The sequence below is a fragment of the Ornithorhynchus anatinus genome, chromosome X2, assembly GCF_004115215.2.
Source record: "Ornithorhynchus anatinus isolate Pmale09 chromosome X2, mOrnAna1.pri.v4, whole genome shotgun sequence".
Lineage (NCBI taxonomy): Eukaryota > Metazoa > Chordata > Mammalia > Monotremata > Ornithorhynchidae > Ornithorhynchus > Ornithorhynchus anatinus.
The window spans coordinates 3,441,288-3,466,974 of record NC_041750.1 but is presented as its reverse complement, the minus strand read 5'-3'; the positions used below and the strand labels follow the sequence as shown (position 1 = coordinate 3,466,974).

At 64.7% G+C, this 25,687-nt stretch overlaps 2 protein-coding genes across 3 annotated transcripts; one reads left to right on the top strand and one right to left on the bottom strand.

Annotated features, from left to right (window-relative positions):
* The first annotated feature begins 103 nt into the window (after window positions 1–103).
* On the top strand, window positions 104–13,423 carry KIF20A (kinesin family member 20A). 2 transcript variants are annotated; one of them, XM_029052619.2, is made up of 19 exons: window positions 104–241; window positions 2,279–2,464; window positions 4,570–4,653; window positions 4,753–4,872; window positions 5,413–5,551; window positions 5,644–5,831; window positions 5,934–6,081; window positions 6,166–6,354; window positions 7,034–7,145; window positions 7,399–7,467; window positions 7,860–8,003; window positions 8,088–8,253; window positions 9,652–9,852; window positions 10,162–10,301; window positions 10,508–10,610; window positions 10,694–10,880; window positions 11,490–11,584; window positions 11,712–11,849; window positions 12,861–13,423. In XM_029052619.2, the coding sequence occupies exons 2-19, from the start codon at window positions 2,297–2,299 to the stop codon at window positions 13,176–13,178; spliced, it is 2,709 nt and encodes a 902-aa protein (XP_028908452.1). In that variant the 5' UTR covers window positions 104–241; window positions 2,279–2,296; the 3' UTR covers window positions 13,179–13,423. The 2 variants fall into 2 exon arrangements, with proteins under 2 accessions (XP_028908452.1, XP_028908453.1); XM_029052620.2 differs by lacking the exon at window positions 12,861–13,423 and adding an exon at window positions 12,053–12,623 and having other exon boundaries at window positions 106–241.
* Window positions 13,424–13,686: 263 nt separating this feature from the next.
* CDC23 (cell division cycle 23) lies at window positions 13,687–25,388 on the bottom strand. The gene is made up of 16 exons (XM_029053376.2): window positions 25,229–25,388; window positions 22,471–22,543; window positions 21,462–21,599; window positions 21,070–21,112; window positions 20,495–20,600; window positions 20,272–20,404; window positions 18,543–18,720; window positions 18,342–18,439; window positions 18,111–18,192; window positions 17,737–17,890; window positions 17,528–17,647; window positions 17,187–17,262; window positions 16,082–16,143; window positions 14,808–14,886; window positions 14,546–14,665; window positions 13,687–14,085 (listed from the first exon to the last, which is right to left on the bottom strand). The coding sequence occupies exons 1-16, from the start codon at window positions 25,381–25,383 to the stop codon at window positions 13,915–13,917; spliced, it is 1,788 nt and encodes a 595-aa protein (XP_028909209.1). The 5' UTR covers window positions 25,384–25,388; the 3' UTR covers window positions 13,687–13,914.
* Between the last annotated feature and the right edge of the window lie 299 nt (window positions 25,389–25,687).

Sequence of the window (25,687 nt, the reverse complement as noted above, 5' to 3'; positions counted from 1 at the left end):
CCTCGGCGGGGGCTGCAGGAGGCGGGACCAAAGGCGGCCCGCCTCGGGCTCCGATTGGCCGCCGGTCCGGCCCTCGCTCGCTGATTGGTCGAGAGGGCAGGGCGCGGAGTTTGAAAGAGCGAGGCGGGCGGTGGAGTGGCGCCTCGTGGGCGGAGCGCGGCTCGACGGGTCTCCCGATTGATATCGCGACAGACGCCCCGACATCCCGCGCCGGGAGGATCCGCGGACAGCCGGAGCCGGAGTGAGCTCGCTGCGGGAGGGGAGGTGGCTCTACTGGGGGGGGGCGGGCGGGCCTCTCCCGAGCGCTTAGCCCAGTGCTTTGCACGCCCTTGATAAACCCCGTTGAATGCATGAATGATGCAGGGTTCTGCCCACCGTGAGCGCTCAGTAAGTATGAATGCAGTGCTCTGCACGTAGTAAGCGCTCGATAAATACGGTTGCATGAATGGATGCGGGGCTCTGCCCGCAGTAAGCGCTCAATAAGTAGGAATGAGTGAATGCGGGGCTCTGCCCGCAGTAAGCGCTCAATAAGTAGGGTTGCATGAGTGGATGCGGGGCTCTGCCCGCGGTAAGCGCTCAATAAGTAGGAATGAATGAATGCTGTGCTCTGCACGCAGTAAGCGCTCAGTAAGTGGGGTTGGATGAGTGAATGAATGTTCTGCCCCCAGTGAGCGCTCAATAAATATGAATGAGTACAGTGCTCTGCACGCAGTAAGCGCTCAATAAGTAGGAATGAATGAATACGGTGCTCTGCACGCAGTAAGCGCTCAATAAGTGGGATTGGATGAGTGAATGAATGTTCTGCACGCGGTAAGCGCTCAATAAATATGAATGAATACAGTGCTCTGCACGCAGTAAGCGCTCAATAAGTAGGAATTAATACAGTGGTCAGCACGTAGTAAGCGCTCAATAAGTGGGATTGGGTGAGTGAATGAATGTTCTGCCCCCAGTGAGCGCTCAATAAATATGAACGAATACAGTGCTCTGCACACAGTAAGCGCACAATAAGTAGGGATGAATGAATACAGTGCTCTGCACGTAGTAAGCGCTCAATAAGTGGGGTTGGGTGAGTGAATGAACTGCTCACAGGGAGTGCTCAATAAATATGAACGAATACAGTGCTCTGCACACAGTAAGCGCTCAATAAGTAGGGATGAATGAATACGGTGCTCTGCACGCAGTAAGCGCTCAATAAGTGGGATCGGATGAGTGAATGTTCCGCCCCCGGTAAGCGCTCAATGAATACGGTTGCATGAATAGATGCAGGGCTCTGTCCACAGTGAGCACTCAATGTATATGAACGAGTGAATACAGTGCTCTGCACGAGGAATTGAATGAACGGGGTCTTCTGCCCACAGTAAGCGCTCAATAAATGCGACTGAGTAATAATGACGGTATTTGTCAAGCGCTTACTACGGGCCCAAGCACTGTTCTAAGCGCTGGGGATGGATGAATGAATGAATACAGGGCTCTGTCCAGAGTAAGCGCTCAATAAATACGATCGAATGAATGAGTATAGGGGTCTGCCCCACAACAAGCGCTCAATAAATACGATCGAATGAATGAAAGCCGGGAGTAGGAAACGTGTCCGTTTATTTTTACGTTGTGCTCTCCCAAGCGCTTAGTACCGTGTTCTGCACACCACAAGCGCTCAGCGAATGAATAAATAATTCGGGGGCTTCCTCCCCTCTCTGCCCCCGACTGTCCCCCTTTCTTATTGCCCCCCCCCCCCCCCCCCCCCCCCCCCCCAGCTTGGGTCAGAAGACCTGGCCCCGTTTACTCGTTAAATCGTACCGATCGAGCGCTTGCCGTGTGCAGGGCGCTGTACCGAACGCTCGGAAAGCACGATTCGGCAACAGAGACGATCCCTACCCGACAACGGGACCGCAGTCTAGAAGGGGGAGACGGACGACGAGCGTTTAGACGGCGAGCTCGCCGCGGGCAGGGGACGTGGCCGCTCCTCGTCGTATCGTACTCTCCCAAGTACGGTGTTCTGCACGCGGCAGGGGCTCGATGATGAACAAATGAATGATGAATAAAGAATGAACGAGGAGGGGGCTTCCCTCCCTTCCCCCAACCGCGCCCCTTCGCGGCTTGGGTCGGAAGACGTCGGGGCCGGAAGCTCGGGAACGTGTCTGCTCATTGTTGCGTCCCACTCTCCCGACCGCTTAGCGCAGCGCTTCGCACGCGGCGAGCGCTCGATGAATGAGTGAGTGAACGTGCATTCCCACCCACCCCACCCCCCCCCCCCCCCCCCTCCCGTGCGGGTCTCGTGCAGGGCGAAGGAGGGTCCACCATGGCCCGGGAGCTCCTTTCCCCCCCGACCCACCTGCTGTCGGACGAGGACGAGGCCGTCTCGCCCCTGTTCGAGTCCACCGCGGCCGACTTCGTGGCCGGCCCGCGGAAGGACCTGCTGGCCGACTTCTCCACCGTCTCGCCCGGCCCGGAGGGCAGCCGGCGGCAGGTGAGGGGCCCGGGGGGCGGCGGGGGGGCCGTCACCGGTCCGCTCGGGCGGATCTTACCGCGGGCGGCGACGCTCTGCTAGGCACCCGGGACGGGACCGCCAGCTCCCCGTTCCGGTCGCGGGGGCCGGGGACGCGCGGAGAGCGATGGAGATAGATCACCGATACGGACGTGAGCCCGTCGGTGGGCGGGGATGGCCTCCACCCGTTGCCGAACTGTCCGTTCCAAGCGCTTGGGACGGTGCTCCGCACCCAGTAAGCGCTCGGTGGATACCGTCGACTGAACGGATGGAAGGAAAGGGAGGAAATCCAAGCGCGAGAGCGACGCGGGAGTGGGAGAAGAGGAAACGAGGAGAGTCCGGGAGAACTTTTCACTCCGTAGTATTTATTGAGCGCTTTCTAGGCGCGGAGCACTGTACTAGGCGCTTGGAACGGACAATTCGGCGACAGATGGAGACGATCCCTGCCCAGTGACGGGCTTACGGTCCAGGAGACGCCATTCCTGCCCTCGAGGAGCTTCCGGTCTACCGGACGCGGAGCGCTGGGCTAAGCGCTGGGGAGAGCCCGCCGGTTAGCGGACCCCGCCCCCAAGCAGACCAGACGTGAGCCCGTCACGAGCGGGGAACGTGCCCGCTGATTCTGTGTGGTATCCGTTCAGTCGTACCGTGTGCTTACCGTGTGCAGAGCGCTGTACTAAGCGCCTGGGCGAGGACGATATCACCAGGCAGGCACATTCCTGCCCACGGCGAGTTCACAGTCTGGAGGGGGGAGACGGATAGTAATGTTAAACAAACGGATAAATAGATGACAGGTGCGTTGTACTCTCCCGAGCGCTTAGTACAGCGCCCCGCCCCCAGTGAGCGCTCCATAAATACCACCGGTTTGCTGACTGAAAGTCTACGACGTAGAAGACGGCCCTTCGAGCCCGGCTTCGGCTCGCTCGTAGCGGGTCCCCGCAAAGGTCTGAGAAGCTGCGTGGCTTGATGATGTTGGTGTTCGTTAAGCGCTCACTACGTGCAGAGCACCGTTCTAAGCGCTGGGGGAGATGCGGGGTCATCGGGTCGCCCCGCGTGAGGCTCCCGGTCTTCATCCCCATTTTACAGACGAGGTCGCTGAGGCCCAGGGAAGTGAGGTGACTCGCCCACGGTCACACGGCTGCCGGGTGGCAGAGCTGGGACAGTGGCAAGACCCCGGGCTCGGGCGTCCGAGGACGTGGGTTCCAATCCCGGCTCTGCCCCTCTGCCGCGTGACCTCGGGCGAGCCACTTCAACTTCTCTGGGCCTCGGTTACCCCGTCTGTAAAATGGGGATGAAGACTGGGACCCCCACGAGGGAACGCCTGATTACCCCGAATCTACCCCAGCGCTTAAAACAGTGGTTGGAACGCAGTAAGCACTTAACGAATACCTCAGTCATGGTTGTCGTCTAAACAACTGGGGAGGAAAAGACCCAAAATAGCCACTCGCCGCGCTCACGGCTCTCTGGAACGCCGTCCTCGCCCCCTAAAATCTGCCGCTTTCTTGCTCCCTGTTCTCAAGAGACGGGGCGGGAGGGGCGGCGAGCACCAAGACGGCTGGAGGCCGGGGGGATAGGGCCACGCGGACCCGAGCCGGGCTCGCGGTGGTACGTGAGATACGTGCGGGAGCGCGTCGGAGCGGTCGAGGGTTTCAAGTGGCACCGAACCGCTGGAGAGGCAGCGGGGTGGGGGGGGGGGGGGCGTGAGCAAAGGAGATTAGACAACGAATCGAGGAAGGCCTCCGGGAGGGAGGAGCTGCCATTTCAGAGGGGCTTTAAAGGAGGGAGAGCTGTGGGCTCCTGGATCGGCAGGGGGGAAGGAATTCCAGGCCCGGGGTCCTCCCCTCCTCTTCTCCCGCTCCCTTCCGCCTCGCCCTCGCGCTTGGATTTGCTCGCCTCCCGGCGCTTCCCTCCGTATCCGTCATTCAATTCTTTGTATTGACGTCCGCCTCCCCCCCCCCCCCCGCCCCGGGCCGTAACTCGGTGCGGGCAGGGAACGTGCCTGTCGTATCGTCGTGGTGGACTTGGTACGGTGCTCCGCGCGCGGTGAGCGCTCAGTAGCGACGACTGACCGACTTGACCGTACGTCGCAGGCGGAGGAGGAGGCCGGGAAGGTGAAGGTTTACCTGCGTGTCCGGCCCCTGCTGCCGTCCGAGGTGGACAGACACGAGGAGCAGGTGAGGCGGGGGGACGCGGCCGTACGCCTCGAGGTGCCCGCTCGGCTGCCCCCGGCGTCCCGCCTCCCATCTGACCCGGCCCCCGTCACCCCGCACCAGGGCTGCGTCCTCATCGAGAACCCCGAGACCGTGGTCCTGCAGGCGCCCAAGAAGTCCTTCGCCATGAAGAGCACCGAGCGCGGGGTGGGCCAAGCCACTCACCGCTTCACCTTCTCCCAGGTACCGGCGGGGGCCCCACCGAACCCCCCGCCATCCCCCCCGCCCCCCGACCGCTCCCGGGCGCGTCACAGGGACGGGGGGGCGGCCTGGTGGATAGAGCGCAGGCCCGGGACCTCCCCTCACCTCTCTGTGCCTCGGTTCCGTCGTCCGTAAAAACGGGGTTGAAGACCGTGAGCCCCGAGTGGGACAGGGACTGCGTCCAACCCGATTAGCTTGGACCTACCCCCGGTGTTTAAAACGGCGCCTGGCCCACCGTAAGCGCTCTTCGTGCGCTTTTGAAGAAGCGGGGGGGGATGAAAGGGTGGAGAGGAGGAGCTCGTTCCCTGACCAGGCTGGGTCGAGGCCCCGCCGGGAGACGGGGACGGCGTCGCCTACCTCGGGGCGCGCTGGGAGGGGGCTCCCGAACCGTACCCCGCCTTGCCGTTCCGCCCCGTCCCCTCTGCCGGGCGACGGCTAGAGAGACGGCGTATGGGGCGGGGGCGTCCGGCGCGGTCCGAGGAGGGCGGGGCGGGCCCCCTGACGGGGCGGGCCCACCCCCAGGTCTTCGGGCCGGACGTGGGCCAGGCGTCCTTCTTCAACCTGACGGTGAAGGAGATGGTCAGGGAGGTCCTGAGCGGCCAGAACCGGCTCATCTACACCTACGGGGTCACCAACTCGGGCAAGACCCACACGGTGCAGGGTGAGCGGCGGGCGGGCGCGGCGGGGGCGGCCGGCAGGGGGGCCGCGGGCCGGGGGGGGGGGCTCAGCGCCGCCGCCCGCCCCCTCCCCCAGGGACCCACGAGGACGGGGGCATCCTGCCGCGCTCCCTGGCCCTCATCTTCAGCAGCATCCGGGAGCGGCTGGCCGCGGCCGCCGACCTGAAGCCGCTGCTGTCCCACGAGGTGGTCCGGCTGGACGCCGGGCAGGGCCGCCAGGAGGAGGCCCGGAAGCAGGCCCTGCTGAGCGCCGGCTCGCGGGAGGTGAGCGGCCGACCCCCGACCTCCGTGTCCCGTCCCGTCCCCCCCGCCCCGGCGCCCCCCGACCCCGCGCCGGCTCTTGACCTCCTCCCCGGCCCGCCGCAGGACGACTGGCCCCCGAAGCCGGGCCGGAGCACGGAGCCGGCGACCCCGCGGGCGGGCGCCGGCGCCAGCTTCGACAGCGGCGTCGCCGGATTGTCCTCCTCCAGCCACGTCAGCAGCCGGGGCAGTGCCGGCGGTAGCCGGCTGGAAGGTGGGTGCGGCGGGCGGCGGCGGGGGGGCGGGCGGGCGGGGAGGGGGCGCCGGGCCTGAGGCGCCGCCCGTCCCCCCCCCGCAGAGCCGAGCGCCCGCTGGGCGGAAGCGGACGACGCCCCGCCGGCCGGGGACGTCCGGTTCTCGGTCTGGGTGTCCTTCTTCGAGATCTACAACGAGCTCATTTACGACCTCCTGGAACTGCCCGGGCCCAGCCACAAGAGACAGACGCTGCGTCTGTGCGAGGACCAGAAGGGGAACCCCTACGTCAAAGGTGCGGGGGCGGGCGGGCGCGCCGACGGGGAGTCCGGCGGACCCGGCCCCCGGCTGCCCCGGGTGACCTCGAGCCCCTCGGCTCCTCCGGCCCCGTTACCTCGGCTGTAACGCGGGGACCGTTCGGCCGGTCGCGTTTAGCGCGCGCCTACTGCGTGCAGAGCACCGCGCCGTGCGCTTGGGAGAGCAGAACGGGACCCTCCAGAGCCGCGTCCCCCGCCGACGGAGAGCTCGCGGGCCGGAGCCGGGGGATCGAGACCGCGAGCCCCACGTGGGGCGGGTCTAGACCCGAACAGCTCGTAACGACCCCGTCGCTCAGGAGAGCGCTCGGCGCCTAGTAGGCGCTTCAACGTGGGAGCGGATCTACGAGGCGCCCGCTTAACGCGCGAAGCGGCGTGGCTCAGCGGAGAGAGCCCGGGTTTGGGATTCAGAGGTCGTGGGTTCCAATCCCGGCCCCGTCGGCCGCGTGGCCCGGGGCGAGTCGCTTCTCCGGGCCTCGGTTCCCTCGTCTGGAAAACGGGGGTGAAGAGCGGGACGGCCTGATCCAGCGGCCGCCCCGGCGCTTAGGACGGCGCCAAGCACCTAGCCGGCGCTTAACGGGTACCCTCGCCGTCAATATTAATAAATACCATCTCCATCCCCCCCCCGCCCGCCGCCGGCCTGGTCACCGTCGGCCTCAGACCTGAGTTGGGTCAACGTGCGGGATGCGGACGAGGCCTGGAAGCTTCTGCGCGTGGGACGAATGAACCAGACCTTCGCCAGCACCCACCTGAACCACAACTCCAGCCGCAGGTTGGGGGCCGCTGGACCGGGAGGGGGCTTCGCTCGCCCAGTCGGTCGTATTTAGTGAGCGCTTACTCTGTGCAGAGCGCTGTACCGAACGCTCTGGGGGGGGGGGGGGGAGACGCACTCGCTGCCCCCGACCGGCTCCCTGGGGGTGGGAGGAAGGTGGAAGCGGCTCAGAGGCGGGGCCGAGGGATCCGGCCGGGCCCCGTCCCCGCGGCCGACGTGCCCCCCCCGGCGTCCCTCCTCCGCCCCTCCCCAGCCACGGCATCTTCTCCGTCCGCGTCCTGCACCTGCAGGGAGACGGCGAGGAGGTCCTCAAGATCAGCGAGTGAGTCGGGGGTGGGGGCCCCGCCCCGCGGGGCTGGGGCAAGTCCCGCTCCGGGAGGCCGGGGACGGGAGGGTCGGGGGGGGTGGACGGGGCGGGCCGGGTCGCTGGGGGGGATTCGGGGAGGGAGAAGGGAGAGTCGGGGGCACCGGACGGCGTGGGTCAGGCCGGGGGCGAGAATCGGGGACGGAGAGGAGAGCCGGGGATGTCGGCAGGGCGGATGGCGAGAGACGGCACCCGCTTCGAACGTCCCGGGGCCCCCCGCGTCAGACCGGGGCCGAGGGGCCCGTGAGCCCGCCCTTTAGGGGTGGGGGATCCCTCGAGGCCAGAGAGCGCCCGGGCGGGGGGCCGGGAGAGGCCCTCCCCTCGTCATCCCGGCCCCCCGCCCCGCCCAGACTGTCCCTCTGCGACCTGGCCGGGTCCGAGCGCTGCAAGGAGCAGAAGACCGGGGAGCGTCTGAAGGAGGCCGGGAGCATCAACACGTCCCTGCACACCCTGGGCCGCTGCATCGCCGCCCTGCGCCAGAACCAGCAGCCGCGGTGAGCTCCGCCGCCGCGGGGGGCCGGGGGCGGCGCCGGCCGCGGGCCCGGGCTCAGCCGCCCCCCTCCTCCCCGCCCCCGCAGGCCGAAGCCGAGCCTGGTGCCCTTCCGCGACAGCAAGCTGACGCGCGTGTTCCAGGGCTTCTTCACGGGCCGCGGCCGGTCCTGCATGATCGTCAACGTCAACCCCTGCGCCTCCACCTACGACGAGACCCTCCACGTGGCCAAGTTCTCCGCCTTGGCCAGCCAGGTGGGCTCAGACCCTCGGGGAAGGGGGCTCCCGCGTCCCCCTCCGCCCCCCCCCCCGCCGAAACGGGGAGCCCGGGAGGCGGAACCGTGGCCCCGGAGTGGGGCGTCCCGCGGCAGCGTAGTCACCTTTCGGTTCGTGCGGGGTGGCGGGTTTTTTGAAAATAACGGCGTTTAAGGCCTCGCCGCGGGCTAAGCGCCCGGGGGGCGGGGGGGGGGGGTACCGGGTGGTCAGGCTGGACTGGGTCCCCGTCCCACGTGGGGCTCGGAGTCTTAATCCCCATTGTGCAGATGAGGGAACCGAGGCCCCGATCGTTTAAGAGGCTCCGGCGGGCGAGTGGTGGAGTCGGGATCGGAACCCAGATCCCTCTGCCGCCCAGGCGCTATCCACTAGGCCGCGCTGCGTCTCGTTCCCCTCCTCCCACCCCGTCCTTTTAACTACCCGCAACCTCCGGAGCCCGGGGAGGCCGCAAAGCTAAGTGTGGGCGGAGAACGTGTCCGCCGACGGCGGTGACGTGCCGTCCCGAGCCCCTGGCGCCGTGCTCCGTGAGCGCTCGCTAAATACCGTCGATCGACTGACCTCTCCCCACCCGAGCGGCACCCGCTGATGCCGCCGTGGCCCGGCCGGGCTAGCGGGAGCTCCCGGAGGGCGGGGGGAGTGCCTCCTGACTCTCTCTGGAGTCTCGAGCGCTTAGTACAGTGATCCGCGCCCAGTAGCCTAGGCTCCCAGAAGGCAGGGGTCGGGTCCACCGACTCCGAGCGGCAAGCCGTGCGACGGAAAGGACCCGGACCCGGGAGTCCCGAGACCTGGATTCCAATCCCGGCTCCGCCGCCTGCCCGCTCTGTGACCCGGGGCGGGTCGCTTCGCTTCTCTGCGCCTCGGTTCCCTCATCCGTACAGTGGGGATTATGACGGTGAGCCCCACGCGGGACAAACCCCATCACCTTCTAATAATAACAGCGGCGGTATTCGCTAAGCGCTTACTATGCGAAGGCGCTGTTCTAAGCGCCGGGGGGGATGCGAGGCGATCCGTTGGTCCCACGTGGGGCTCACCGTTTTCATTCCCATTCGACAGATGAGGTAGGTGAGGCGCAGAGAGGGGACCCGCCCACAGTCACCCAGCTGGCAAGCGGCAGACCGCGACGTCCGACTCCCAAGCCCGGGCTCTTTCCACTGAGCCCCGCTGCTGCTCTAGCTACCCCGGCGCTTAGAACGGGGCTCGGCCCATATCGAGTGCTTGACGGATACCTTTATCGTAATGGTTACCCTTCCAAACGCGCAGTACGGTGCTCGGCTAGATACGGGTGACCGAGGAACCCTGAGGCGAACCCTCTCTGCCCCCCAAAGACCCCCACCCGAGGCCGTCGGGGGGCCTGAGCCGAGGCGGTTTCTTCCCCTCTAGCTGGTCCACGCGCCCCCCGTGAAGCTGGGGCTCCCCTCCCTGCACTCGTTCATCAAGGGCCACGGGAGCCTCCTGGTCGCCCCCGGCCCGGAGAAAGAGGCCGGGCGGGGCCCGGCCTCCGCCGAGGAAGAGGACGACGACGACGAGGAGGAGGAGGAAGGCAGTGGCGACGACGAGGACTTCTCCCTCTGTGAGAAGGAAGTGAGTGGAAGGGCCGGGGGGGGGGGGGGGGGGGGGGGACGGCACCGTTGAGGACGCGGCGTGGCTCGGTGCGAAGAGCCCGGGTTTAGGAGTCGGAGTCACGGGTTCCAATCGCGGCGCCCGTCAGCCGTGCCACTCCGGGCGAGTCGCTCGACTGCTCCGGTGCCCTCGTCCGTCAAACGGGGGTGAAGGCCGCGGGCCCCACGTGGGACACGCCGATGAGCTTCCGTCTCCCTCGGCGCTTGGCACGCGGCGAGGGCTTCGCGGATGCCCCCGTCACCGCCCCCCCCACCCCCCGCCTCTCCCCAGAAACTGCTGCAGGTGGTGGAGACGCTGAAGAAGCTGCTGCTGCGAGAGCGGCGGGAGAAGCTGCAGCTGGAAATGCGGCTCCGCAACGAGATCTGCAACGAGGTGGTGGAGCAGATGCGGGAGCGGGAGCGGTGGTACAGGTCAGCGCCGGGGTCCGACGGGGCGGGCGGGAGGGGCCGGGGCCGGGCGGTCCTCCCGGGCGGGCACGCGGCTCGTACCGGACTCCCGTACGGCGCCCCGCCCCCGGGGAGGCGCTCGGTAAGGCCCGTCGCCGCGGGTGAGGGCCGGACGGTCCCGTCGGGACGTCAGGTGCGCGATCGATCGATCTCCCCCTCGCCCCGAGCAGCGAGCACCTGGACACCCAGAAAGAGCTCCTGGAGGATCTGTACGAGGACAAGCTGAAGAACCTGAAGGAGTCGCTGACGACGTATTACCGGGAGGAGCTGCGGGTGAGCCGGAGGGGCGGCGAGCGAGCCCGACGGCGCGGGGGGGAGCCCCCCGCCCGCCCGCCCACCCGCCCCCCTCCCCCCAGGAGCGGGACGAGCAGATGGAGGAGCTGGAGGCGGCCCTGCAGGAGGCCCGGCAGCAGGCGGCGGAGGCCGGCCTCCCCCCGCGGCGGTCCCGGCGACTGGCCGCCGCTTCCGGCCCGGAGCGGGAACTGCAGGAGGCCAAGGCCAAGCTGGCCCAGTGCCAGGAGGAGCTGAGCTCCGCCCGGCGCGGTAAGGAGAGGCGGGCTGGCCCCGGAGGGGCCCAGGGGACGGGGCGCGGGCCCGGGACCCCCAGGACCCGCGTAGTGATCACGGCTCCGCCGCCCGGGCCGGCCGCTTCGCTCCCCCGGGCCTCGGTCACCCGCGGCCGGAGAACGGTACGTCTGTACGGGCCGGCGGTCTCACCGCGGGCAGGGACCGGGTCCGTTCTGTGGCCGTCCATTCGACAGTACTTACTGAGCGCTCACCACGGGCGGAGCGCCGTGCCGAGCGCTCGGAACATACAGTCCGGCGACAGAGACGATCCCTGCCCGAGGACGGGCTCACGGTCTAAGCCCAAGGGCCCGGTCCGGCGTGCCGCGGACGGAGAGCGCCGGGCACGTCCCGCCGACCGACCGGAATGGGGATTGAGGCCGTGAGCCCCGTGTAGGACGGCGTCCCGCCTACCCGGATGGACCCCGGCACTTAGGGCGGTGTTCGGCACGTAACAGAAGCACTCGACGAATACCATAAAAAGCGGGAGGGGGGGGGAGATGGGTTTCCAGGGTGGGAGCGGGAAGGGCCAGGGAGGCGCCCGCCCGCTCAGGCCCCTCCTTCCCGTCGGCCCCCGTGCTTCCCCAGAGCTGCACGGGTACCAGAAGATGCCGGAGCCCCCGCCCTCGCCCTCCAAGCCCTTCGCCGGCGACGCGGACAGGAAGCTGGAGGAGGGGCAGAAGGTAAGGGTGCCCCCCGAGGGGGACTTGCGAGGAAGCCCCGGTTGGTCCCCCCCGCCCCCAGACTGACGGCTTCGTTGCTGGGCTCCCCCCCCTCACCCCCGCGCCCCTCCGTCCCCGTCCCCCGCAGAACGTGAGGCTGCTGCGGGCGGAACTTCAAAAGCTCGGCCAGTCCTTCCAGTCGGCGGAGAGGGCCTGCTGCCACAGCACGGGGGCGGGCAAGCTGCGCCGGGCCCTGGCCGCCTGCGACGACATCCTCGGCAAGCAGGTAGGCGACCGCCCCCCGCTTCCTCCCCCCGACCGCCCCCCCGCCCCCTCCCTCGGCCCGCCCGCCTCCCGGCCCTCTGCGTTCGCTTGCCCGGGGAGGATTAGACGGCGTGGGGCCCTTCGGGGACGTCCTCTTCCTCACTGAGAACGAGACCGGCACCGGATCACTTACGTGCTTAACGATCTCCTTGGATTTCATCGTAGATTTCCTCCTGCCGGGGAGGGGACCCCTAAAGCCCCCCGTGGCGACTCCTCTCGGCCCCGACCCCCCACCGGCACGATTCGAGTTGGGATTTTTGACCCGTGGCCCCGGCGGCCTCTCTGCCCGCCCCCAACCTGCGGGTTTAAAACGGGGGTCCCCGCCCGCCCGGGGGTAAGAAGCGAGGCCGGGGCGGCCCCCCGCGGCCCACCCCTCCGTCCCCGCCCGGCCGCGGGGACCTCGGCCCCCGCGATCGACCGGGGACGCCGCCGTCGGACGGCGGTCTCCCCCGGAGGACCCTCGGGGGCTCTCGTTCAGGAGACGTCTGCCGGCCCGGGCCGAGGTCGGGCGGAGCGCGGCGGAGGGGAACGAGCCCCCCCGCCTTCGGCTGGCCCGGGATTTAACCCGGATCCAGCGTCGTCCTGCCCGTCCCCTCTCCTCTCCCGCGGGGAGAACGAGACGGGCCCCTCTCCCCAAGGCCCGGGGCAGGTGGCTTCTGCTACCGTCTCCCTTCTCGGCTCTGTCCGCTCCTGATCAGAGGATTTAATTCGCTCCCTCTATCCTCCCTCGCTCTTCCCCAAGAGGTTCCTCGGCGGGCGGCCGGCCACCGGGGCCTCGTCTGACCCGGGTCCCCTTCCTCGCGGAGGAGGGGAGTCCGAGGGCCTGGGTTCTGACGCCGACGCCGCGGGGAAGGAGAGGGGCTCGACCTCCCGGGGCCCGTCGGGGGGGGGGGGGGCGGGGATCCGGGTCCGCCCCGCCTCGCTTGGCCCCGGGCCGAGGGGACGCTCACCGAACCGACCCCACCGCCATCAGGACCAGACCCTGGCCGAGCTGCAGAACAACCTGACGCTGCTGAAGCTGGACCTGCGGAAGGCGGCCGGCCCCGCGGCCGAGGGGTGCCGCGCGGGGCCCCGGCCGCCGGCCCCGGGCTTCTTCAAGAAGCGGCGGGGGGCCAACCAGGAGAACGTGCAACCCGGCCAGCAGCCGCCGGGCAAGAGGCCCTTCCTCCACGGCTTCCTCGCCCGCACGCCCTCGCGCCCGGTCACCGCCGACGGCAGCCCCTACGCGCGCATCCTCCGCTCCCGCCGCTCCCCCTTGCTCAAGTCGGGGCCCTTCGGCCGTAAATACTGAGGGGCGGGGGAGGGGTCGGTCCCCCCCCCCCACCCCGGCTGCCGCCTCTGACCGCCTCGCCGTCCTATAAGCTTTAAAGGGGGGCCCTCCGTTTTTTAAAAGGGGAGGATGAAACGCCGGAATCGGGCCAAGCTGCATCCGCCTGCTGCTCTCACCGTACTATATTCCCGTATCGCATCCGGACGGTTGTCCGTCCGATCGTACCCACGCACGAAATAAACTTATTATGTATATTATAAACACGACCGGGAGGCTCGCTGGCCTTTTCTACGCCGCCCCGCGCCGGGCAGGGAGGTGGGTTCAAATCCTAGCTCCGCCGCCGGCTCTTTAACCCGTCCGGGCCTCCGCTTCCTCGACGGTAAAAGGGACGGGAGGGCGACCCCCGACCCGTCGGACCCAAACCGGCCGCCCCCGCGCTCGGCGCGTCGGAAACGTTCACCCGAGCAGCCGCTACGGCGGCGGTCCCGACGGGGGACGGGCCGACGGCAAAGGAGGCGGGACCGGGGTCGAAACGGTTTTATTAAAATAACCGGGCTGTTTGGGAAATCTCCCCCGGCTGAGAGGCGCCGCCCCTCTCTAGGCCTTCCTTCCCTCCTGCCCCGTCCCGGAGTCACCGTGAGGCCGGAGTCGCTTCCCGCTGAGATCCGCCCGCCCCTTTCGACCCTCTTCCCCCGCCGCTCCCGCGACGGAGGGGAAGGGGGCCCGGTCCCGGAGTCCACCCGGCCGCGGCGACCGCCTAAGGCGTGACGGAGGAGAGGTTGAGCGGGGAGACGCGGCGGGTGGGAGTGTTGCCGGCGGAGAGGGCCGCGGGCAGGAAGAAGGGGGCCGAGATGTCGGCCGCGGAGCTCTCCCCTTGGTTGCGCAGCTGCAGGATCTGCCGCAGCAGGGCCTTGCCTTCCTCGCGGGTCTGGAACGGAGTCCGGGGCGTCAGACGTCGCCCGGCCGGAGCCCCGGACCCTCCGCCGGGGCGGGGGGTGACGCCCAGCCCCTCCGCCGTACTCTCCCACTCCGGACGCTTCTCGGACTGGGAGCTTCTCGAGGGCAGGCATCACGCCTACCCGCCCTACCCTCCCCCGGCTGCTCAGTTCGACGCCCTCCCCGAGGGCGAGGCTCACGTCCGTCACCGCCGCCCTCTCCCGAAGGTTCAGTCCAGCGCTCCGCCCACGGTAGGCCACCGTCTCCCCGCGGGCGGGTATCGGGGCTACCGAACCGCCGCCCTCTCCCGGGGGCCGAGCCCGCCGCTCCATCCCACGGCCACCCCCGCCCGCCGACGGCTCGAAACCCTTCCCGGCGCCCCGGCCCCAGGCCGACGGCGGGAATCCCCCCCCCCGCCGCCCGCCCCCCGGCCCCGCCGGCCCCTCGCTCACGTCGTTGAAGGCGCAGCACTTCTGGGCGCAGGCCGAAGCTTCGTCCCACAGCTTGCACTTGAAGTAGTACTGGGCCAGGTAGCGGAAGGCCGTGCTCACCTCCAGGTGCTCCACGATCTCCTGAGCCGGGGCGCGGGGAGAAGGGGTCGCGGGGAACCGCCGGCCCCGGGCTCCCCCGCCCCTCCCCAACCGCCCCCCCCGCTCCCTCCTCCGCGGCTCCCGTGAGGGACGCCCCGGGCCCCCCGCCCTCCGCCACACTCACCCCGCAGGAGTAGATGTCCTGGATGTACTTGATGTAGCACTGGGCGGCCTGTTCCGACTCGGTCAGCTGTTCGTGCAGCCTGCGGGGGTCGGACCGTGAGCGCCGGGGGCCCCGCCGTGTCGCGGGCGGGCCGCGACGCCCCCCGCCCCGTTCGGTCATTCATTCCGTCGTCTTTATCCGGCGCTTACTCCGCGCCGAGCGCTGTACTGAGCGCTCGGCAAGTCCAACCGGGCGAGAGAGAGAGAATCCCTGCCCAACGACGGGCTCCCGGTCTAACGGGGGGGGGGGGGGAGGCAGACGGCCAAACAGGGCGTCGATGCCGTCAAAGCAGACAGAATCAGAGATACGTACACATCATTAATAAAGTAAATAATCTTCGAAGCCTCCGACCGTCTCCCCCCACCCCCGAATCACCGCAACCCTTCGGCCTCTGCTTTCCGGCCACCCTCGGCCCTCGTTCCCTTCCATCCGACTCTCCCTCTTATTTGTTCCCATCCCGCCGCCCCGTCTCTCCCGCGAAAGGTTCTGTCCGTCTCTCCTGCCAGGAGCGTACGCTCCCTTCGGGCGGGGAACGTCTCTTGGGGAACGGGTCGGCTGATTCTGCTCTACTGTATTCTCCCCGACGCTCAGTCCGGTGCCCCGCACGCGTTAAGCGGCTCCGCCGCTTGTCGGCTGCGTGACCCCGGGCGGGTCACTTCATTTCTCTGGGCTTCGGCTAAAATGGGGATCGAGACTGTGAGCCCCGCCGGGTCCGTCTCGATTTGCTTGGATCCCCCACCCCGGCGCTTAGTACGGCGCCCGGCCCATAGGAAGGGCTTGATAAATACCACCATCGTGACTAAGCGCTCGGTAAGTATCACCGACGGACCGACAGGCGTGGCACCCCGTGCTGGGCACGTGGGACGTACGGACAAGAGAAGTGACGCGTTTCCCGCCCACAGGGAACTGTTGTTTCGTTTCCTCGAGAGCTCAGTATAGTCCACCGCTCCCAGGAGGCATTCAGTAAATACACGGTTACTACCGTGGGAGCCCAGAGCCTGGCACGTAGTAAGCGCTTAATAAATACCATACTTACGATTAGTACTATTACTCAAAATGTTACCAGACTGTAAAACCCTCTAGACTGTCCACCTCCTTGCGGGCTGGAGACGTGGCCACCGACGCTGTGCGCTATCTCCCCCCGAGAGGGAAGGGCTCCGCGAAAACCGCCGACCGCCGAACAGAGCGACCACCTCCCCCCGGCCCACCGTTGGCCGCCGGCCCCCTTCACTCACTTGGCCAGTTTCACCAGAGCCATCTTCTCCACGTCGCCCACGGCGTACGCCCTCCAGTAACACTGTCGAAGGGAGGAGAGGTCTCGGTACAGCGCCTGGCCCGGAGTAAGCGCTTAACCAATACCGTAATTGTCATCGGCTCCCGGCCCGGCCGACGGGGAGCTGAGAGGGCCCGGCCCTGGAGCCCCTCGTTCATTCAGTCGTGTTTATTGAGCCCTTACTGTGTGCCGAGGACCGTACTGAGCGCCCGGGAGAGGACGAGACGCCGCCCGGGCTTGGGACTCGGAGGCCGCGGGTTCTAATCCCGGCTCCGCCACTCATCGGCTGTGTGACCCCGGGCGGGTCGCTTCGCTTCTCTGGGCCTCGGTGACCTCGTCTGTCAAATGGGGATGAAGGCCGCGAGCCCCACGTGGGACACCCTGATGACCTTGGATCTCCCCCGGCGCTTAGAACAGTGCAGATGTAGGCGCTTAACAGATACCACCTTTATTATTATTAATAATAAACAGACGCGTTCCCTGCCCAGAGCGAGCTCGCAGTCTAGAGGGGGAGGCAGCCACTAATATAAAATAAATCCATTACAATCACATGTGCGGTCTCGACCCCCGACCCCTTCCGAAGGGGTCCCGACTCCCGGCTCGACCGATGACTGGGCGGAGTTTCCCGGAGGTGGGGCCAAGTGGGAGATGGTCCTTGGCTTCGGGATCCTCCTCCAAAGCTCGTTTCTCCTGCGGGGCGGAGAAATCCCGCCCCACGCCCACGGCTCCTCGGTCTACGTCACGTACCGGGTGGACGTCGTTTTAGTTCGCTGTCAGCGTGGCCTAGCGCGGAGAGCCCGGGCCCGGGGGTCAGAAGGACCTGGGTTCTAGCCCCGGCTTGTCTGCCGGGTGACCCCGGACGAGTCACCCCCCCGCCTTCTCCGTGCCTCGGTTACCTCGTCCGGACAGTGGGGATCAAGACCGTGGGCCCCCCGTGGGACGGGGACTGTGTCCGACCCGATTAGCCTGCACCTACCTCAGCGCTTAGAACGGTATTTGGCAAACAGTAAGGGCTCGACAGATAGTATTGGTATCAGTAATAATAACGCCAGGCTCCGCCTTATTACCTTCTTGGCTTCCACCAGCTGATTGAGCTTCTCGTAACACTCCCCCAGGGCCACCAGCATGCGGGAATCGTTCGGTCTGGGTGCGAGGGAGAGAGAGACGGTCTTCGGAGGTCCGGTGGGCCCGCCCACCCCCCACCGATGCCCGGCCCCCGCCCCCCTCCGCCCGGCTTCTCCGGTCCGCCCGGCCCGTCCGTCGCCGGGACTCCTCGCGGGCCCCGATCGGAGGGGGCGCCGCGGCCCGCACCCGTCCCTCCCTCCCCGAGGGCACGGGGGCATCCGCCCGAGCCCGCGCCTCAAGCCCGGGGGGAGCGGCGGCACCGGGGCGGGGGAGGGCAAATCACCGGAGCTGGTGTGCCCGGCGGTAATAGTAGAGGCAGTAAAAGGGCATCTTGAGGATCTCGTAGGTCTGGCCCAGGCCGTACCAGGCACGGTAGTCCCGCTTGTTCACCTCGATGGCGTGCCTGTTCGCGGGACACGGAGGTGGGTCGGGCCGCCGGGCGCGGACCGCCGCCGCCGGTCCCCCGTGCCCGCCGCCCGGCCGGGCACCCACCGGTAGGCCTGGATGGCCGCCGACGTGTTCTTCATCTCCATGTACTCGTGGCCCATCAGGGTCCAGGCCCCGAGGTAACGGGGGTTCAGCTTCAGGGCCCTCTGGAAGTAGAGGGCCGCTTTCTCGTGCTGCGAGCGCAGGCTGTAGTAATTGCCTAGCGGGGGGGGGGGCGGGGGGGGGGGGAGACGCCGGCGTGTGGGGCCCTCGGAACGGGTGACGTTTTAGGAGGCTGGGGCGGGGGGCTGGGGGGCTCCGCCCCAGACAACTAGCGCCACCGGTCCCTCCCCGGGGGCCGACGACACGAGCCCGGCCGCTCCGAGGGGCTACCCCGGCCCCCCGCCCGGCCGCCGCCCCGACGGGAGGGGGTCGCTCACCGATGACGCAGCACGTCTCCACCCGGTATTTGTCTATCTCACACAGGTTGTGAGCCAGGTAGCTCAGTTCGGGCTTCATGCTCTGAACGGGCGAAGAGGGAGAGAGACGGGGAGATCGGGGTCAGAGAGAGACCGCCAAGGCCGGGGGGGGGGGGGGCGAAGCGAACCCGAAGAGACCCTCACCTCTCACCCCGAGAGACGGGAATCCCGGCGCGGGGGCCGGACGCTCACCCTGACATACAGCAGGTTGGAGAACGTATCCATGTTCTCGATCCTGTACGGGTCTTCCTTCCTCAGCTCGTTGAAGATGGACAGGGCTTTGTCGATATCTGTGGCGTGGAGGGGCGTGGGGGCTCAGGGGCTGACCGCCCTCCAGCCCGGGGACCCGCCCCCCGCCGCCCTCGGGCCCTCGCCGGCCCCCCCGCCGCTGACCGCGGATGTTGTGGTAGGCGACGGCGATCTGGGAGATGATGTAGGTGCTCTTGGAGAAGCCCACGTCGATGAGGCTCTGGTACTTCTGCAGGGCCTCCTCGATCAGCTGCAGCTCCGTGTAGATGTGAGCCAGGAAAAACTCCTTCATCCAGGTGTCCGGGAGGGACAGGGACTTCAGCTGGAGAAGGCCCGGACCGGAGGCGCGGAGACAGACACGGGGCAGAGGGCGATGGAGGGAGACGGAGGGGGCAGGACGAAACAGAATGAGGAAAACGGGCAGGAAGAGGCAGGAGGAAACGGGCAAGAAGAGGCAAAAGAAGACAGGCGGGAAGACGCAGAAGGAAACACGGGAAGGGACATGAGGAAAACAGGAAGAGGCAGACGGAAACAGATAGGAAGAGACATGAAGAAAACAGATGGGAAAGAGGCAGAAGGAAACAGAAAGAGGAAAAGAGAAAGACATGAGGAAAACAGACAGGAAGAGGCAAGAAGGAAACAGACAGAAAGAGACAAGAAGGAAAGAGACAGAGACAAGAAGGAAACAGACAGAGACATGAGGAAAACAGACAAGAAGAGGCAGATGGAAACAGAGAGAGGGAGGCAGAGACAAGAAAAGGTAGAGGGAGAGAGGCAGGAAGAGACAGAGAAATATTTTAAGAATAAACCAGAAAACCACACCCTGCCTCCCACCCACACTTTCAAACATTCCCAATTCCTTCCCCGGACGGTGGCCAATGAGGTCAGTTGATTCCTTGCTGAGCGACTGACTCCTGCCAAACAAACAGCTTGGGGCACCCGGAAAACGGCTACAGTTGAAAGGTGAGGGACGTGGGAGGCTGAGGAGGAAAGGGAGGAGAAGGAGGAGGAGGAGGGAGGGGAGGAGGGGGAAGAGGGCAAAGGGAAAGAAGGGGGCAGGAGGAGAAGAGGAGGAGAGAGAGCAAGAGGGAGAAGAAGAAGAAGGAGAGAGAGGGGAAGAGGAGAGAGGGAAGGGGAAGAGGAGGGGGGGAGAAGGGAGACATGGAGGAGAGAGAGGAGGCAAGGAGGAGGGAGAGCGAAGAGACAAAGAGGAGGAAGCGAAGAGAGAGGAGACAAGGAGGGAGAGGAGACAGAGGAGACAAGGAGGAGGGAAAGGAGAGAGGGGAGAGAAGGGAGACAACGAGGGAGACAGAGAGGGAGACAGAGGAGACAAAGAGGAGGGAGAGGAAGGGAGACAAGGAGGGAGAGGAGACAGAAGAGACAAGGAGGAAGCGAAGAGAGAGGAGACAAGGAGGGAAAAGAGACGAGGAGGGAGAGGAGGGAGAGGAGGGAGAGGAGACAAGGAGGAGGGAGAGGAGGAAGAGGTGGAGGAAGAGGAGAGAAGAGGAAGAGGAGAGAAAGGAGGAGGGAGAGAAAGAGGAGGGAGAGGAGAAAGTCTGACCCATCTGTCTCAGGAGAGTGAGAGGTGGCCGGGGGTGGGTGAGGAAGGGTTTCTGGTGGTGGTCAATTCCTAGGGAGGTGCGGTCGGTCCTCCTCTGTCTCCGTCGGCGCAAGGCCGGCCAGGAACCCTCCCTCCGGCCGGCCAACCCGCCTCGCCACACGTCAGCCGGGGCTCTCAGCTCCAAGAGCCCCGGGGAACCTCCCCACGGCCTCCGCTCGGTCGCCGCCGCCACCCACCCCCGCCGGGACGCCCCGAAGAGCCCTTCCGCCCCTGTTCCGGGAGGTCGGAGGGGAGGCCCAGGGGGCCGCTCACCATCTCCTTGTCGGTGATCAGGTTGCACAGCTCGAGCCAGGCCCCCCAGTGCAGGGGCAGCACGTGGGCGGCCTCCACGAACACGTCGATGGCCTCCTTCGTCAGGTCCAGCTTCCGCAGCACCACCCCGTACCTGCCGCGGGGAGGGAGGGGGGCCGACCTCAGGCCCCCCGCCGGGGACGGCCGCCCCCCGGCCCCCCGCCAACCCCGGCCCCGCGCTCACAGGTACAGGCCGAATCCGTCCAGCTCTCGGGCCTGGTGTTTTTTGCCGAGCTCCACCCGTAGTTGGCGGAGGGCCTCGTTCTTCACCTGGCCTTTCTCCAGGGGGCCTGCGGGGAGGGGGGACCCGCCGGAGGCTCGCTGTGGACGGGGGAACGCGTCCGCGAGGGCTCGGTCCGGTGCTCCGCGCACGGCAGGCGCTCGATAAATACCACCGGTCGACTGGGGGGGGACCCCGACGGCTTCTTCGAGCCCCTCCCCGGACGCCGTGGCGGCGGGAAGGGGAGGGGGACTTCCACCCACCCCAGTTCGGACGTCTCCCGGCCTCACCCCTCGCCGCCTCTGACGGCGCGGGAGGAGATCCTTTACGACGACGGGATCTCTACTATGTGCCGAGCGCCGCCCTGAGCGCCGGAGTAGATACGAGTTAATCGGGTGGGACGCAGTCCCCGTCCCACACGGGCCTCACTCTTAATCCCCCCTTTTTTGACAGATGAGGTCGCCGAGGCACAGAGGAGTGAAGTGGCTTGCCCAAGGTCACACGGCAGACAGAGCGGCGGAGGTTCGCTGGGATCTTACCTAAGCTGTCCACCGTTTCATCGTCCTTCTTCTTTTCTCCCGACTATAAAGGAAAACCCAGGGTCAGCGGGCTGGGGGGCAAATCTGTTTTTGTGGGTCAACCACAATAATAATGATAACTGCGGTGTCTGTTAAGCGCTTACCACGTGCCAGGCACCGTTCTAAGCGCCGGGGTGGATACGAGCAAACCGCGTGGGGCTCACGGCCTCGATCCCCATTTTACAGACGAGGAAACTGAGGCCCAGGACTCCCTTCTGCACAAGGGGTGAAGGTTCCTGAGACGGGGGCACCCCCTTAACCGCCGGCCAGACCCCTCCCCTGCCCCTCTCATCCCGCCTCCGCCTGCTTGATTGTTTTGGCTTCCCCCTCCGCGGGAACACCGGACTACTCACCAGATATCGGGAATACATGTACAGGAAATAAGCCCTCTGGCTTTTGCATCCCCGCAGGAAGTGGGCCGCCCGGTCGTACTCCTTCACATCGAAGTAGGACTTGGCGAGGGTGTAGGCGTCCAAATCCCGGGCGTCCTCCTGGAAGGGACGGAAGTTGGGGGAGACGGGGACGACGGTGAGCCCCCGGGAAACGGTCATTCGCTCATTCGGTCGTATGTACTGAGCGCTTACTGGGTGCGGGGCACCGCGCTACGCGCTTGGGAGAGGACGACGGAACAATAAACAGACGCCGGAGATCGGTTCGCGAGAAACAGGATCCCTCCTCGCCTCCTCGTCCAAATGGGGTCAGACCCCTCGGCTGGAAGCTCCTTGGGGGCGGGAATTGTGGATAATACTAATTGTAGTATTTAAGTAATGTTATTTTATTTTTCTTATTTGGTATTTGTTAAGCGCTTACTACGTGCCGAGCGCCGTTTTAAGCGCTGGGGTAGATACCGGGCCATCGGGTTGTCCCACGTGAGGCTCACAGTCTTCATCCCCATTTTACAGATGAGGTGCTGAGGCACCGAGAAGTGACTTGCCCACAGTCACGCAGGTGGCGGAGCCGGGATTAGAACCCATGACCTCCGACTCCTAAGCCCGGGCTCCTTCCACTGAGCCACGTACGTGCCAGGCCCCGTTCTGAGCGCTGGGGAGGCCACGAGCAAATCGGATCGGACCGGGTCCCCGTCCCACACGGGTTCACGATCTCAATCCCCATTTTACAGGTGAGGGAACTGAGGCACTCACGCAGCAGGCGGAGCCGGGATTAGCGCCCAGATCCTTCCGATTCCCAGGGCCGGGCTCTAACCACCGGGCCCTACCGCCTCCTTAGTACTCCCTCAAGGAGTCCGCAGTCTAATCTGTGTGGAGCACTGTCCTAAGCGCCCGGGAGCGTCCAACAGATGTGGACCGCAGAGCGGGGCGACGATGCCGGGGCACGGACCCAGACCCCACGGGGCGCCCTTACCTCGGTGAGGGCCGGAGGTGGCGGGAGGTCGGCCAGGGGCAGCGGGGCCAGGGCGAAGGCCAGCTCCGAGGCCCTGCAACACCCCCCCCACGGACACATCAATCAACGGGACTTGTCGACGACAACAACAACAACAACAGTAATAACGACGACGGCATCCGTCGAGCGCTTGCTACGCGCCAAGCTCTGCTTTAAGCGCTGGGGGGGGAGACGAGGTCCTCAGGGGGTCCCACGTGGGGCTCGCCGTCTCCATCCCCATTTGACGGATGAGGCCGCTGAGGCCCGGAGCAGCGGGGCGACCGGCCCGAAGTCACACCGCTGACGAGCGGCGGAGCCGGGATTAGAACCCACGACCTCTGGCTCCCCAGCCCGGGCTCTTTCCACCGCTTCTCTGTGGAGCGCTCACTGTGCGCAAAGCGCTGTCCTGACCGGTTAGGAGAGTACACGGCAGCGTGGCTCAGTGGAAAGAGCACGGGCTTTGGAGTCGGAGGTCATGGGTTCGAATCCCGGGCTCTGCCACCCGTCAGCTGGGTGACTGTGGGCGAGTCGCTTCACTTCTCTGCGCCTCGGTTACCTCATCTGGAAAAGGGGGATGAAGACGGGGAGCCCCACGTGGGACGACCCGGTTCCCCCGTGTCCCCCCCAGCGCTCAGAACGGTGCTCGGCACATAGTGAGCGCTTAACAGATGCCAACGTTGCTATTATTATTACAAGCAAGAGAATTAACAGATCTGTTCCCCGCCCACGAGCTTATGATTTAGAGAGGGAAACGGAACGCCGACCGATCAGTCGAGGGATTGTATTTATCGGGCCCTCACTACGTACAGAGCACTGTACTGAGCGCTTGAGAGAGCACACAGTAGGATTAGCAGACACTTTCCCCGCCCGCAGAGAGCACTGGGGGAGGGGGACACGAATATCCATCAATAAACGGTATTTATTGAGCGCTCAGAACGACTGCAGAGGGACAGCGGGGCGTCCCGGGAGAGACGCGTCCGTGAAGTCGCTATGGGTCGGAGACGACTCGACGGCGTGGACCCCGTACTAAACGCTCGGGAGAGGACGACGCAACAAAATAAACATACTTGGCCCCTTAACAAATACCATCGTTGTTATCATTAATAAGTGCTTAAATACCATTATTGAGCGCTTAACAAATAGTATCATTATTAATAATAATAAGCGCTTAACAAATAGCATCGTTATTAATAATAAGCGCTTAACAAACACCATCACTGTCATCGTGAATAAGCGCTTCGATACCATCATCATTATCATTATTAAGTACTTAACAAGTAGTATCATTATCGATACTAATAAGCGCTTAACGTTTACCATCATTGTTATTAATAAGCGCTTCAATACCATAATTTTTATTATCATTATTCAGCGCTTAACAAGTAGCATCATCATTACTAAGAATAAGCGCTTGACAAATACCATCGTCGTCATTATTGATAAGCGCTTAAATACCGTTATTAAGTGCTTAACAAATAGCATCATTATTAATGATAATAAACAATAAACACCATCATCGTCATTACTAATAAGCGCTTAAATACCATAATTATTAAGCGTTTAACAAACGGCATCATTAATAATAATAAACAATAAATACCATCATCATCATTATTAATAAGCGCTTAAATACCATTATTACTAAGCGCTTAACAAACAGCATCATTATTAATAATAATAAACAATAAATACCATCATTATTAATAAGCGCTTAAATACCATTATCATTAAGCGCTTAACAAGCAGTATCATCATTAATAATAATAAGCGCTTACCAGATACCACCATTATTAATAAGCGCTTAAATACCATTATCATTAAGCGCTTAGGTAGTATCATCATTAGTAATAATAAGCGCTTAACAAATACCACCATTACTATTAATAAGCGCTTAAGTAGTACCATCATTAATAATAAGCGCTTAACAAACACCACCATTATTATTAATAAGCGCTTAAATACCGTTATCATTAAGCGCTTAACAAGTAGTATCATCATGAATAATAATAAGCGCTTAACAAATACCACCATTATTATTAATAAGCGCTTAAATACCGTTATCATTAAGCGCTTAACAAGTAGTATCATCATGAATAATAATAAGCGCTTAACAAATACCACCATTATTATTAATAAGCGCTTAAATACCGTTGTTATTAAGCGCTTAACAAATAGTATCATCATAAATAATAATAGGCGCTTAACAGACACCACCATCATTATTATTAATAAGCGCTTAAATACCGTAATCATTAAGCGCTTAACAAGTAGTATCATCATGAATAATAATAAGCGCTTAACAAATACCACTATTATTATTAATAAGCGCTTAAATACCGTTATTATTAAGCGCTTAACAAGTAGTATCATCATGAATAATAATAGGGGCTTAACAGACACCACCATCATTATTAATAAGCGCTTAAATACCCTTATTATTATGGTTAAGCGCTTAAGAAGGAGTATCATCCTTAAGAACGACCATGCTAAGCGCTGAAGAAAGGCCGTGGTCATTACGGTGATTCCCGCGCGGGCCTCAGTGGCCTCATCTGTCAAATGGGCCTGAAGGCCGGGAGCCCCCACGTGGGCCAAGCCGATCCCCGGGCCGCAGCGCTTAGCACAGTGCCGCGCACCCCGGAAGCGCTGGGCAGAGCGGGGGCTGAGGGCGGGGCCGGTCCTGGGGGGGGGGGGGGGGGAGGGAGGGAAGGAAGGGGCGTCGCCCCCGCTCCGCGCGCCCCACCATTTCCCGCTGTGCTGGAGGCCCCGCTCCCGGCTGAGCCCGGCGATGCGCAGCAGCTGCTTCTTGATCTCCCTCAGGTCCGAGAAGTCTCCGCCCGCCGCCGCCGGGGTGGCCGCCGGGGTGCCGCCGCCGCCCGCCGAAGCCCCCGCCGCCATCTTGCCGGCCCCGGGCCCGGCGGCCAATCGCCGGGCGCCACACTCGGACCGCCCCCTCAAAGAGCGCCGCCGCCATTGGACGCCCGCCGGCCAATCGGGGCGCCGCCCCGGCCGTCGCCGCTCCCCATTGGTCGGGACGCGTCGTGGCGGGAAAGGCGGAGGGGGCCGGGGGGGGTGGAGCGGGAGGGGGAGGTGGGCGGGGCCCGGGGGGCGTGACGGGATTGGTCGGGGGCGGGGAGAAAGGGGCGGGGCCGGGGTGTGGAACGGGATTGGGCGGTGGGCGGTGGGAAGGAGGCGGGGTCTG

Coding starts and splice junctions, on each gene's coding strand:
- CDC23 (XM_029053376.2), bottom strand. CDS start 25,383: ATGGCGGCGGGGGCTTCGGCGGGCGGCGGCGGCACCCCGGCGGCCACC. Junction 18,721..20,271: donor TGATCACCGACAAGGAGATG/GTGAGCGGCCCC, acceptor GGCCTTCTCCAG/CTGAAGTCCCTGTCCCTCCC. Junction 14,086..14,545: donor AGTGCTGCGCCTTCAACGAC/GTGAGCGAGGGG, acceptor ACTCCGTTCCAG/ACCCGCGAGGAAGGCAAGGC.
- KIF20A (XM_029052619.2), top strand. CDS start 2,297: ATGGCCCGGGAGCTCCTTTCCCCCCCGACCCACCTGCTGTCGGACGAG. Junction 6,355..7,033: donor GGGGAACCCCTACGTCAAAG/GTGCGGGGGCGG, acceptor CGTCGGCCTCAG/ACCTGAGTTGGGTCAACGTG. Junction 10,302..10,507: donor GAGCGGGAGCGGTGGTACAG/GTCAGCGCCGGG, acceptor CGCCCCGAGCAG/CGAGCACCTGGACACCCAGA.